Source organism: Carlito syrichta, unplaced genomic scaffold (assembly GCF_000164805.1).
Source record: "Carlito syrichta isolate Samal-C Ts95f unplaced genomic scaffold, Tarsius_syrichta-2.0.1 Scaffold312893, whole genome shotgun sequence".
In the NCBI taxonomy this organism is placed as follows: domain Eukaryota; kingdom Metazoa; phylum Chordata; class Mammalia; order Primates; family Tarsiidae; genus Carlito; species Carlito syrichta.
In genome coordinates, this window is record NW_007256989.1 from 665,346 (window position 1) to 678,083 (window position 12,738).

A 12,738-nucleotide genomic window follows, 5' to 3' on the forward strand; every position below is an offset into this window, starting at 1 on the left:
AGAACAGTACCATATTTGCTCTGTAAATATTATCATTAGAAGTGTCACTACTATTAGAATAGGCCTTTTTTACACATTTTGCTTTGGGTATGTTTTGGGAGAAAAAGAGGAATAAAACATTTTCTTTACTCTGAGAACCATCAAGTAAGTGCACTTTCTCAAGGGGTTGGAGAGAGAGATGAGAAAAACAGCTAAAACAAAGGGCTGAGAGTGTGTCTTTTTTCCAGTTACTCTGCATATTCCTGCTCTCTGTTATCAACTGGCTTTGTGAGCTTTCTTTTATCAGCACTGTAGGTAAAGTGCCTTCAGGTGGGCTGAGCTGCCACACCCTCTTCTCTAAACTCACTTAGGAAAGGAAGGAGAAAAGAACTTGCTGGCTGCCTTGGCCTCAACTCCCCGAGCAGCCAGTACCGAGCACATTTTTCTATCATGGGTAACTGATATTCTGATATTCTAGGCCTTTCACAAAGTGAAGTTGCTGGCTACTGTCACTCAGATAATGACAGAGTTAAAACAGAAACAGTCTTCTTTACTACTCAGCGTTATTCAGCTTTGTGTCTTAAGAAGGGAAGAGGGCAAGGCAGAGTTACCTTGGGAGGTGTGTGTTTCCGAGTAGTGCTCACCACACTGGACATGCACGGGAGGCAGGATGTACGGCTGCTGCCTGGGCTGAAACAGAGAACACAGCAGAGGTGGGATGCCTGGGCAGGAAGGACCATCGACTCACACAGAGCCAGCCCAGCTCACAGAAGTCAGGAAGGTTCTGGGCAGCCGCTCTACCTGCCAACCTTGTGACCCACTCCTAATTCCACTCATTTATACCCCCATCTCATCACTAAGTTTGGGGCTAGACAAATGACAAGAAAGAAATGAAGGTGGTTTAAAAAAAGAAAGAGGTTACAATCAGAAGACTAAATGTATCTATTGTATTTACTACTACTAGCTTTACATCTACTGTATTTACTAATATTTTAATACATATGCAATGTTATCCGTGCCTTCTTTCACAAGAAGAACTTAGAGAAGGTAAATTATTATAACCCATCTAAGAAATGAGAATAAGGGGGACACCTGTTTTGTTCTATTCAAAATTCTATTTCTAAGTTTCTCTACCTCAGCAAAGCTTCACCTACAACCCTAGTTCACAGCTCCACATCAAACTCAAACAGGGACCAGTGAGTGGTCAGCTGGGCCCAATGGTAAATTTTTATAAATATCTAAAATGTGACTCACAACAATAAGTGTGAGGTTCTCAAGACCACTTACTGACTCTTTCCCTTACAGAACCAAATATGGGAAGGACCCTGGCAGGAAACCCACCCAGTTCAATAATCTACCCAACCCCCCAAATGCCAATCTTTTCCATTAGTCCCCCCAAAAGAGAATCTTTTCCATTAACCCCCCAAATGCCAATCTTTTCCATTAGCCCCCCAAAAGAGAATCTTTTCCATTAGTCTCTTAAAGGTGGCAACTTAGGCTCAACCTAAATAATTTCCCATTACAAAAGTGGGTAACACTTTTAGAGAAGGAAAAATACTTGGATTATATATTTGGTGAGGCAACAAAAGAAATATGATTATTCATTAATGTGATCCAAGCAAGTCATTTAACCTCAATAGGTCTGTTTCCTGTAAATCATATCAAGCTCCTTCCTCTCCCCACCTCAAGTATTATTATTATTTTTTTTTTGAGTTCGAGTCTCACTCAGTCGCCCAGGCTGGAGTACAGTGGCACATTTATGGCCACTGCAGCCTCAACCTGCTGGGCTCAGGTGATCCTTTCAGCTCAGCCTTCCAAGTAGCTGTAACCATAGGCACCCGGTTAATTTTGTGATGTGTAGACGAGGTCTTGCCAAGTTGCCCAAGCTGACTTCAAACCCCTGGGCTCAGACAATCCTCTTGCCTCCACCTCCCAAAGTGCTGGGATTAGAGGCGTGAGCCACTGTGCCTGGCAAGCATTATCCATTTTACTTATATATTGAGATTCTAGGTAAGAGTTGGCTTGAAAAAATAATTTTGATGTGGAAAAAAGCAGAAACCAAAAAATTCTTCTATTTGTAAGCCACCAAACAGGATGAGCACCTTCATTTCTATAGCTATTATTTTAAACGTTACTGTTTTAAGAGAGAAGAAACTGGGAATCAAACCAAGAAACCCAAAGCCAGCAGGGGTCATACTTTCTCAGCATCCCTCAAGAGAAGAAGATTACTTGACAGAGCTGGAAGCTGCGTAAATAACTCACCTATCATTTTTTCTGCTACAAACAAGGCTTGAGCATCAAAAGGACAAATAAAGAAGGTAAGAAAGAGATTCAAAAATAAAAGAAATCAAGAGAGAAGAAATGAAAATTGAAACAGTTAATCTAACAAAGTAGTTTGGGATACCAAAGAAAAGGTGCTATATTACTTCTAAATATTCCCAAATCTCCCTTTGGCTGATTTTTGAGTTGCAATTTTAAAATACTTTCCCCTTTCTTGGCAATACATGATTCAAGTCAAGTTTTCCATGATAGAACAGTTGGTTTTAAGGCTTAGGGTTAAAAAAAAAAAACCAAAACAGTGAGGAGGGATTTGTATATGGAAATAGAAATACATGGCAAGGCAAAAATGTCTACTACTTTTCTTGCTTTTATTAAAAAAACAAAGAAATCCAGTAAGTGACTGCCTTTGAACTGGCATAGCATACATGCAAAGAACAACAGTGGCTAATCTTCCAAACACCATTGCAGGATTATTTATTTCATTCTTTCTATGTTTTAATATATTATTCCATTTCTTGCCAGACCTGCTAATACAGAAACAAATTAGATGCCATAATATAGGCAGAGAAGAGCAAGAGAAAAACAGCAATTAGAAGTCCTGTTATCAGCAAGGAAGCCAAGTGATGTTAGTTGGCTTTAATTCTCACTAATTGCAAGGAACTCTTGGTGAAATGGTTTGAACCTAAAGGGCAGGGGGAAAGGGGAAGCAATGATTTGGACCAGGCTTCCTAGACTGTCTCTATCCAAATAAAACAGGTAAACCTCTGCATCTTCTCTGGGTAATGAGGACAATCAGATCACAAGACAGTCTTAAATACTTTGCTTCCCATGGTGCTTCATGGATATAAATGAAAAATTATCTCACTAATTAAGACACTTGGACTCCAAAGAAGGGAAAAGAAAAATGACATTGATAAAAGAGAAGAATAAAGAAACCAGTGCCATGAACAACCAGTGCCATGCTATTACTGCTCCAGGGGTGCCCCATAGATCTACTGGGCAAAGGGCCACATGTGAGCTAGTGTAGATGATTTTGAGATTAATAAATGTACACAAGCACTCAGGAATTATGATGTGATGATATAATGGTTAAACTTAAGAATTCCAAGAGTCCATGTCTATGCATTTTCTGGAAAAAAAGTATATTCCTCAAAACTTTTCTTTTAAAAGACAAATTAAAGACATGCAGTAGACATTGAATATGAAGAAAAAAATCAATTATATTCTATCAACTTAAAGGAACTGCTCACCTAGAAATATAAAAAGGCCCTATGTTTATTTCGATTTTCTGTAAAATATCATAACCTAAAATGAAAGAATTGTGGGCTAGGTGCAGTGGATCATGCCTGTTATCTCAGCCCTTTGAGGAGGCAGAGGTGGGAGAATCACTTGAGCCCAGGAATTTTAGACCAGCCTGGGCAACATAGCAAGACCTTGTCTTTACAAAAAATAAAAAAAAATTAGCTGAGCATGGTGGCGCACACTTGTAGTTACAGCTACTTGGGAGGCTAAGGTGGAAGGATCTTCCAAACCCAGAAGATAGAGGTGCAGTAAGCCATGATTGTGCCATTGCACTTTAACCTGGGTGACAGAGCAAGACTCCATTAAAAAAATATTATGAGTTAAAACAAGCAGAAAATGTACAAATTCATCACATACTTCTATCGTATTATCTTTGAGTATTCCTCAAAATAAAACACAGCCTAAGATAGAATACATGCATTGAAATTAGGATTATGTTCTCTGTTTGCCTGATGAGGACAGCAGTTTAAAAAAAAAGCAGCAGCAGTGAAGGCAAAAAAGTAGATCAATTCAAATTTTGTTGGCTAACTAAAGCCTTAAAATTTGAAAATGTACAATCAAATTTCTCAACCAGATATTCTACTTGAGACCATCAATTAGGCTCATTCAATTTTTGGTCATTTAAAAAGCATTTTCTGACTAAGGTATTAAGCTCCATCTATGGCAGTGAAAAAAACCCCCAAAAACTGTGAAGCTTATATCTAAAGATGTCTTCATGCAACCACCAGAAGAGATGATCAAGTGGATAAAAACACTCCATAGGTTGTAAATGCTGAAGGAACAGGGTGTCACTGGCCTGGAATAAGACTCACTCATAGTGGGGAACCCTGAGCCACCCGCAGAGTAGAGATTGAACATGGTTGGGTACAAGAGGGACAAAATGGGTGTGCATTACACCTGCTTGGCAGGATGTCGCCTCTCTGAGTACCTGGTCATGCTGTCCTACTCACCTCTTCCTTCAAATTAATGATATAGGACACTTAACAGTCAGACCACTTGATTGCTGAGGATTTTATACATACCAGAGAGGACCGGCTCCAGGTGGGCTGGCGTCTGATGGGGGGTGGAGAATTTGACTGTCTACATGAAAAGGTGAAAAATAACAAGGGTTTATTGATCAGATATAAAAAGATCAGATAGACAAGGAAGGGAGAGAAGGGGAAAATAGACAAGACTGGTAATAATTCCATCAACATACAGACATTGCTTATTCCTGTTTGATGATGCTAAGAACAATTTCAATTTCCTTTTTTTCCCTTTATTTTTGAAATGTCTGGAACACAGAATGCTTTTGTAATAAGTTTTACAATGTATTCCATATTAAAGGAATGAGGTTTATTTCTATAGCAGGATTATGAAGGAAATAAGGCTAAAATATCATTATTATATGAATTTATAATCCAAAATCCAAAATAGATAAAATGTTGGAATATGCCAACATAAAGATAAGTTTTTATTAAGATAATACATTTTACAAAGATTTACCTGATCAGATCCTTTCCAAACTGAGAATCAACATAGATATTTTTTTCTTTTTTTTGAGTTGGAGTCTCACTTTGTCACCCAGGCTAGAGTGCAATAGCACGCTCACGGCCACTGCAGCCTCAAACTACTGGGCTCAGGTGGTCTTCTACCTCAGCCTTCCAAGTAGCTGAAACCACAGGTATATGCCACCATGCCTAGCTAAATTTTTTTTTTAATGGGAGTCTCACTCCGTTGCCCAGGCTAGAGTGCAGTGGCATGCTCATGACCACCCCAGTGTTGACCTGCTGGGCTCAGGCGATCCTTCCGCCTCAGCCTTCCAAGTAGCGGGAACTACAACCATGCACTATCACACCCAGCTACTTTTTATTTATTGTAGAAATGAGGTCTTGCCAAGTTGCCTGGGTTGGTCTAGAACGCACAGGCTCAGGCAATCCACTCGCCTTGGCCTCTCAAAGTACTGGGGTTAGAGGCTGAGTCACTGAGCCTGGCCAATTTTTTAATTTATTGTAGAGACCAGGTCTCACCTTGTTGCTCAGGCTGGTCTCGAACCCCTGAGCTCAGGCAATCTTCTTGCCTCTACCTCCTAAAGTGCTGGGATTACAGGCTTGAGCCACCATGCCCAGTCCAACATAGATTTATTTTTAAAACAAAAAACGAAAACAGATAAACATGAACTACAAATATCAACAATTCTTGAGAACTGAAATCTAAGGTGTCTTCAAGTATTGAGTCTCAAATGTCATAACACTTCTTAGACTTCAGTGTTATCATTAAAAAAACAAAATCAAAAAACCAGGACATGTAGTTTTCTGTCCAGCTAAAGTTCTTTAATTTAAAGGATTCTCCTTATTCTGAAAGTTCATCCTTCCTCCCTTTTTGGTGATAAAATGTATTTTCTTTTATGAAATGATGGAGACAATGTACTAATGTTAGGCTGTTTAAATGATTGGCCAAATACAATATTATCAGGCCTGTGTTCAACATACTCCTCCCATTTCCTCTACCCATGTCAAGAAACCCAGAAACCACCACTTTTTTGAGCTATAGCTCCAGATGACAAGCAGTGGCCCCACAGGAGCAGAAAAATTAGCAAAGTCAGAGAGTAAAGACCTCTGGAGAAGGATGCTGCTGTTCATACATGGAGAGGAATGCTATTAGGATGATGCCAGTTTGTAAAACTCCAGCAAGAAAGCCCAGGCCTTAACATAGTGCTGAGAAATAAAAGAGAAATAAAAATATTCGTATATGTCATGGTAAAGCCATTTGCTGAGATATGGTCAAACTAGAAGACTACACTGAAATCCACTTCTCAATTTTCTTATTCACCCCACAGAAGTCAACTACAGCATTCTTGTTAACGTCAAAGACATTCCCAACAAGCCAAAGGCAACAGCAGAGTAGAAATGCACAGATGTGACCTCTAGGGAATCTGCTCAAAAGACTGGTGGATAGGGGGTGCATGAGAGACTGCATCTAGAAAAAAGATAATGGCTGCTTCACTTGCTACTTCCTGATCAGTCCTTCCTCTGATTTACATTTGCCAACTTTGCTGGTAGGCCTAATACTATCAGGTATACTTTCAGATCCCAACAGTGACCAATTGCAGTGACTGGTTTGAAAGAGCCTCCATGGAGTGGAGAAAAAAGTCTGCCATGACCTGGGGCTCCAGTTGTAAAGCAGCCGCATTCTTCAGCAGAACCATTCTAGGACAATACTCTACATACTCCTGGATGTGTCCACTGTGGGAGTGGAAAGGCAGTGCTCCTTTTGCATTCACAACCCTTACACTCTTTGAAACAAAATTAAACACATTGGGCGCCCAAACCTCTGAAAGTATTCTGCTGAGGAACGTCTTTTGAAAGCAACCAAGATAAAGACAACGACCGAGTGAGCCCCAGCATGCTACATCTGAGGTCAGGCCACATGTAAGTCCCCTCATCACACACCCCTTGATCATCTTTATTTCCAAATTAAATTAAAAAAATACACACGGATTTGTGCCATCTATGGGTATCTTCCAAATCTTCCTCTAATTACCCTGGCCGCTCATTTACAGTCAGATGACATGACCCAGGAGCACACACAGGGTTTGCCAACTGTGTAAGCGAAACGGGGCTGAGGATGACAGGAGCTTCTTCTCTTTCAAGTTGGCTTGTCACTCTATTACCCACTTCTGAACACACTCCACATCTGACACGAAGGGGCACCCTGGCAAATTGGGAGCCGCTTGGCTCCTCCAAACCCATAGCTGAGGATTGGAAAGGCTCTAATGTGGGCCAACCCATCCAGGCGGTCGAGCATTTGTAGTCAATTTGCAAATTATTCTCTCTCTGGGCATATGGACTACACTAGACTGTCTTCATCATTAAAGTTCTCTCACTCCTGCCCCAGAGCTTTACCTTACTCCCGTAGCTTCTACAAGGAACAAGGAAAATGAGTGAATGGGAAAAGCAATCAGCATCCCTAAAGCACATGAATTTAAGCTGACAAAGCCATTGAGTGAGAGGGTAGATTAAATGTTTACTTACTCAGTGCAGATTTTGTTTTGTTTGTAAAACTTGTGCCGTGTAGCAAACAACCGAGAAATATACTTGGCATTTTCGATATCATCCTTGGAAAAGAAAAGACAGAAAAAATAAACATGTGTTTGACTAGATGTACATTCCACTAAGATTCCTCCCAGTAGGAATGTTTCCCTCCCTTCCTTCATCTCAAGCATAAACTAACATGTTGGGTCAGCAAGCAAACCAGCCTGCTGGAAACTTTAGCAGCTGCCACTCCCGCAAAGTCTACCCAAGAATGGCAGAAAACGCTGCCTGCCAAGGAATCCTTTACATCCAAGACACTGGGGTTACACTGATGAACTGGCATGTCTTTACATAATTCCAGACCAAGTGCTTTAAAAATAAATAACTGAATCAAGGCAGAGCATAGAATAAACATGGAATGTCATTACGTTGGAGGCAAAGAGATGCATGACCAGCCTTGGTTTTTGAGGAGGCACTCAAGAGAAGGTCAATCACTCAGCTTACTTCAGATTAAGACTGGGCTATAAGGGGGAAGAAAATTCGGGACAGCCAGCAAAAGCAAATGCAGTGTAATATCGTCAGGTGTCACTCCAAGAAGGCTGTAACTCAAGTGCTGAGGAATGCACGCCAGACAATGTGGATCCATCACAAATAAAGCAGGGGGAGAAACCCAAATCCTAGGTAGCTTGGAAATCTGGTCTTTTGAACATGGCATTTTCCTACCACCATCCTAAAATGAGTAATAGCATTGGGCAAGTGTCAGAAAGCATCTCTCCAAGAGAATATTTATTCTGTCAAGATACAGAGAGCAAAGAAAGGGCATTGTAAGCTGAGAAGCCAAACAGCAAGCTGCTTGTTGACCCAGACTTCGGTCTGTCCACTCTGCTTACCGTGTGAAAGAGGGCAGTCTCTTCCTTGTTGATGAGCTCCACCAGGATGGTTGACTTGTTATGAGTGATATTCCCCATGTCATTCCACCTGGTTAACAGAAAGGCAACCGTGTTTGCCCAAAGAGGTTCCACGCATTTACGATCCAGCATAGTAGAGCTACTGGCTGCTACTGAGTCTCATTTTACAAATTATGATTTAACTATTTTTTAAGCTAAATGTCATTTCTCTCAAGAGAAAAAAAAATGCAACATTTACCTATTCAAATCGCTAAAAATTCTAAAGTGAAATATGCTTAGATATTGCTGCTCAGTTTCCTTTATGACTAGCAATGAGGAAACTTGGAAGGGACTTTTGCTGCCTTTCCCCAACATTTCCAAACTGTCAAAACATTTCCCATGACCTCCATGTTTTAATGATGGAGTATTAAAAAGTCTTGTGTTTCCAGGAATCTAGACTGAAGAATCCATACATTCTGTCTTGTAATGTGCATTACAGATTGATTTTATCACCTAGAAAAAACATCTAGGGACTGCTGAATGTGTCTATGATTTTGTGATCTAACATGCACACACAGAAAATCAGACTCTGTTGTCATGGAGACTTTATCTAAAATGAGATACACTGAAATAAGCACCAGACAAGGGAAGATAAGCTACTGCCTCCCATTCTACTTGGAGCCAATTTCTGACCATCTTTAACCACTACCTATGCTTCACTTGGCATCCCAGCCTGTAATTCCCTCCCACTGCTTTTCTCCTCCATCATTCATCTGCTCATTGTACTTCCACCGTCTTCTTCCTGGATAATTCCTTTGCGACTCAGTTCAGGAGCCACCTTCTCCAGGAAATCCTTCCTTTTCCCCCATCATCCAACACAAGGAGAACCTGCTGTAGTCCTCTATGGGTCACCATATTGTATTACAATGCTTTCTTCTGTGACTAGATCTCTAACTAAACCAGACTAGAACACAGGCCCTTACCCCCATGGAGGGATTCTGTCTTCAACTCTGGGCTCCAAGCACTGAACCTAATACCTGGCACAGAACATTCAATAAGTGTTTACTGAAAGAATGAAAAGTAATAATATTGCCTCTCATCTGTACAGAGTACTATTCTTTTATCAACCCTCTAAACAGAAAGGGAGGCTATTTTTGCTCCTACTTTAAAGAAGAGGAGAACTTAAGCACAAATGAGTACCTGATGTAAACACATTAATTCTGTTCATTGGGGATAGATGAGCTCATGACCTGAGGTTTACAGGCTTTCCCCCAATTACCTTTCCCCTATACTAGTCCCAGATGCTTTTAAGTACATCTGCTGGGACAGCACTCTTCACATGTTCTATGCTTCCCAGCTTGCTGCCCAACTTTCAGTCCCACCAGGTTACATCTACATGGATTCAGTCATGTAGCCCCTCAGTGAAAGTCTCAAAAGATAAGAGAGATTTTTCCTCTGACTCCATTCTTTCAAATCAGCTGCCCAAACCCTGGATTCACTCCTCGCCCTACCATAGGACATCACCTAGTGGCATGATGAACACCACACTATCGTGTAATTCCCATCTTGTAAGAGTTTCAAGGTAAGTGAAAAGGTTCCAAAGGAAACGGAGTGAGTGGCTTATGCTCATCCAACTTCCAATTATTATTTTCTTCTATTTCACCTCTTTTGTAGACTCAAGGAGAAATTCAAACAGTGAATCAACTATGCAGAACTGATAGGACACAATGCCTGTATAACTTTAAATGAATATAAAAATTTATAGTTACAACTCTGCACATATTTACATATTTTCATCAACTAATTTATACTTTGTAGAGGGCATCTGGAGTCAACTCTACCTCTCAAAGTTAAAAAATGTATTTATTTATTTATTTATTTAGAGTCAGGGTCTCACTCTGTCATCCAGACTGGAGTGCATGCTCATGGCTTACCACAGCTCAAACTCCTGGGCTCAGACGATCCTTCCACCTCAGCCTCCCAGGCAGCTGGGACTACAGGCACATACCACCCCATTCAGATAATTTTCAAATGTTTTTTGTTGTTGCTGTTGCCGGGACAAGGTCTTGCTATGTTGCCTAAGCTGGTCTCAAACTCCTGGGCTCAAGTAATCCTTTGCCTAGGACTTCTAAAATGCTGGGATTACAGGCGTGAACCACCATGCTCAGTCCTAAAAGATCTATAGCCCCAAAGATATCTCTCTGTCCACTCTTTTTTTTTTTTTTTAAAGAAAAATAGACAAATCATAAAAATAATGCCAGGATGGGGATCTAGGGTACTAAAGCCAGTCAGGAAGATTTTGGTTGGAAAAAATGCAATTTATGTACCTATTCAAAATGACCTGCAGTAATTGCCAATCCAAAGAGTACATGGTTGGCCAAGAGTCACTTCCAGAAGGTGAGCGGTGCTTGCCTCTGAGAGCTGCCTTTGGTCATCTGCCCTGGATGCAAAGCTCTGCCTATCAGATACACACACAGGAAAGCTGTTCTTCCCATAATTAATGGGCCATATTGCCCATGAAAATGAAAGCCAGCACATAGCTTTTCAGACTGTTGACATTACGATGAAATCTAGGGTATCAGGAGAAAGCAAGTGTATTGACTTGTAGTGTGGGTAGGGAGAGATGCTACCACATCCCTACACTGGCAGCATTCATCTGATGAATGGAAAAGAGGGTTAACATATCAAAATAAGTGAAAAGCACCAAGGCCCTCTAATTTATCATAATGAATTGACTGCTTTTCCAAAATACATTTTTTACAAAGAATCTTCTTTTGTTAATATAGAAATAAGTTTACACCCTCTGGCTCATGTGGTTAGGCAGAAAGTGCAGGCAAAATGGAAAGAAGGCAGTTTGGACTTAACGACTGACTGGAGAGCTGGTTTGCCACCAGCCTCACTGAGTTTAGTTTCACTCTTTTTGACTTGGTGGGGTTCAACAGTGTATGTCCTAGAGTTGAGTGGGAAGAAAGGGCTTCCTCTCCCCAATAAGATCTCCAAGAAAAGTGAGGTGAGTTTTTAATGGCTGACCACCTCATACCAGTTGAGAAAAGCTCAACTCTGAGCCACAGCCTGGCTTTTAACTCATTTGGATCATCTTAATACTCAGGGCGGTTTTCTAGAGTCTCTCGAGGGAAAAAGGGGGGCAAAAGACAAATAAGACTACCTGTATATTACTGCTTGTCTTCCAATTCTGTTTCTCACGAAAATTCCCATAAAGAAAATGCCAAGATGCACACTGTTTCCATGATTGTCCTGCATAAGATCAACAAAAGACACCTGTAATGTCCCATATTCATTGCAGCACTATTCACAATAGCCAAGATGTGAAATCAGCCTAAGTGTCCATCAACAGGTGAATGGATAATACGTGGTATACATACACCGTGGAATATTATTCATCCTTTAAAAAGAAAGAAATGCTGTCATTTGCTATAATATAGACAGAATTAGAGAACATTATGCTAAATGAAATAATCCAGGCACAGAAAGAAACTGCATGTTCTCACTTGCACATGGAATCTAAAACAATTGAACTCATAGAAACAGAGCGTAGAAGGCAGTTACCAGAGGGTAGAGAGTGAGAGGAATGGGAGATGATGGTGAAAGGATACAAAGCCTTGTTAGATAGGAAGAATTAGTTCAAGAGATCTACTGTATATCATGGCAACCACAGTTTATGACAAGGTATTGTATTCTTAAAGTTTACTTTTAGCAATTTTCCAGCGTTTTCGCCACAAAAAAAGTATGTGAGATAATGCATATGTCAGTTAACTCAATTTAGCCATTCCGCAATATACACCTATTTCAAAACAACATGTTGTACACATATACATGAACAAGTTTTATTTATATATATACCTATAGGTACCACACCCTGTTTTTTTTCCATAAAGAGTGGGATGAACCATAGATAGCATCAGAGCAACAAGGTGACCAGCTCTGTGGGGGGCCAGGTCCTAGAGTAACTCACCCTTGCACATCCTGGCAGATTATACATACACATGCATATTTCTTTTTTCTCAGTTTTTCACATTTCCAGTTTGAGAATTTTAGGATTTTCTCAGATTCATTGGCTGTTTGAATTTTCTTTCATGAACACCTATCTATATTTTTTTAACCTTACCAAAGTTTTTGTTTTTTAAATCAAAGTTCTACATGCTTGAAGAGTTGAACATTCTTCATGGCTTATTTAAAGGAGGCCAGCTGGGCTCGGTGGCTCAGCCTGTAATCCTGCGCCTTTGGGAGGCTGCGGTGAGTGGATTGCCTGAGCCCAC

The 12,738-nt window shown here is 40.5% G+C and overlaps 1 protein-coding gene across 1 annotated transcript in view; it reads right to left on the reverse strand.

Moving 5' to 3' along the window:
* PTPN14 (protein tyrosine phosphatase, non-receptor type 14) overlaps positions 1-12,738 on the reverse strand; it is a 189,759-nt gene that overhangs the window by 24,063 nt on the left and 152,958 nt on the right. The window contains exons 7-11 of the mRNA XM_021718594.1: positions 11,628-11,716; positions 8,465-8,552; positions 7,575-7,657; positions 4,584-4,641; positions 591-669 (exon numbers count right to left, since the gene is read on the reverse strand). Of these exons, the coding sequence (XP_021574269.1) occupies positions 591-669; positions 4,584-4,641; positions 7,575-7,657; positions 8,465-8,552; positions 11,628-11,716 (397 nt within the window). The remainder of the gene's footprint in view (positions 1-590; positions 670-4,583; positions 4,642-7,574; positions 7,658-8,464; positions 8,553-11,627; positions 11,717-12,738) is intronic.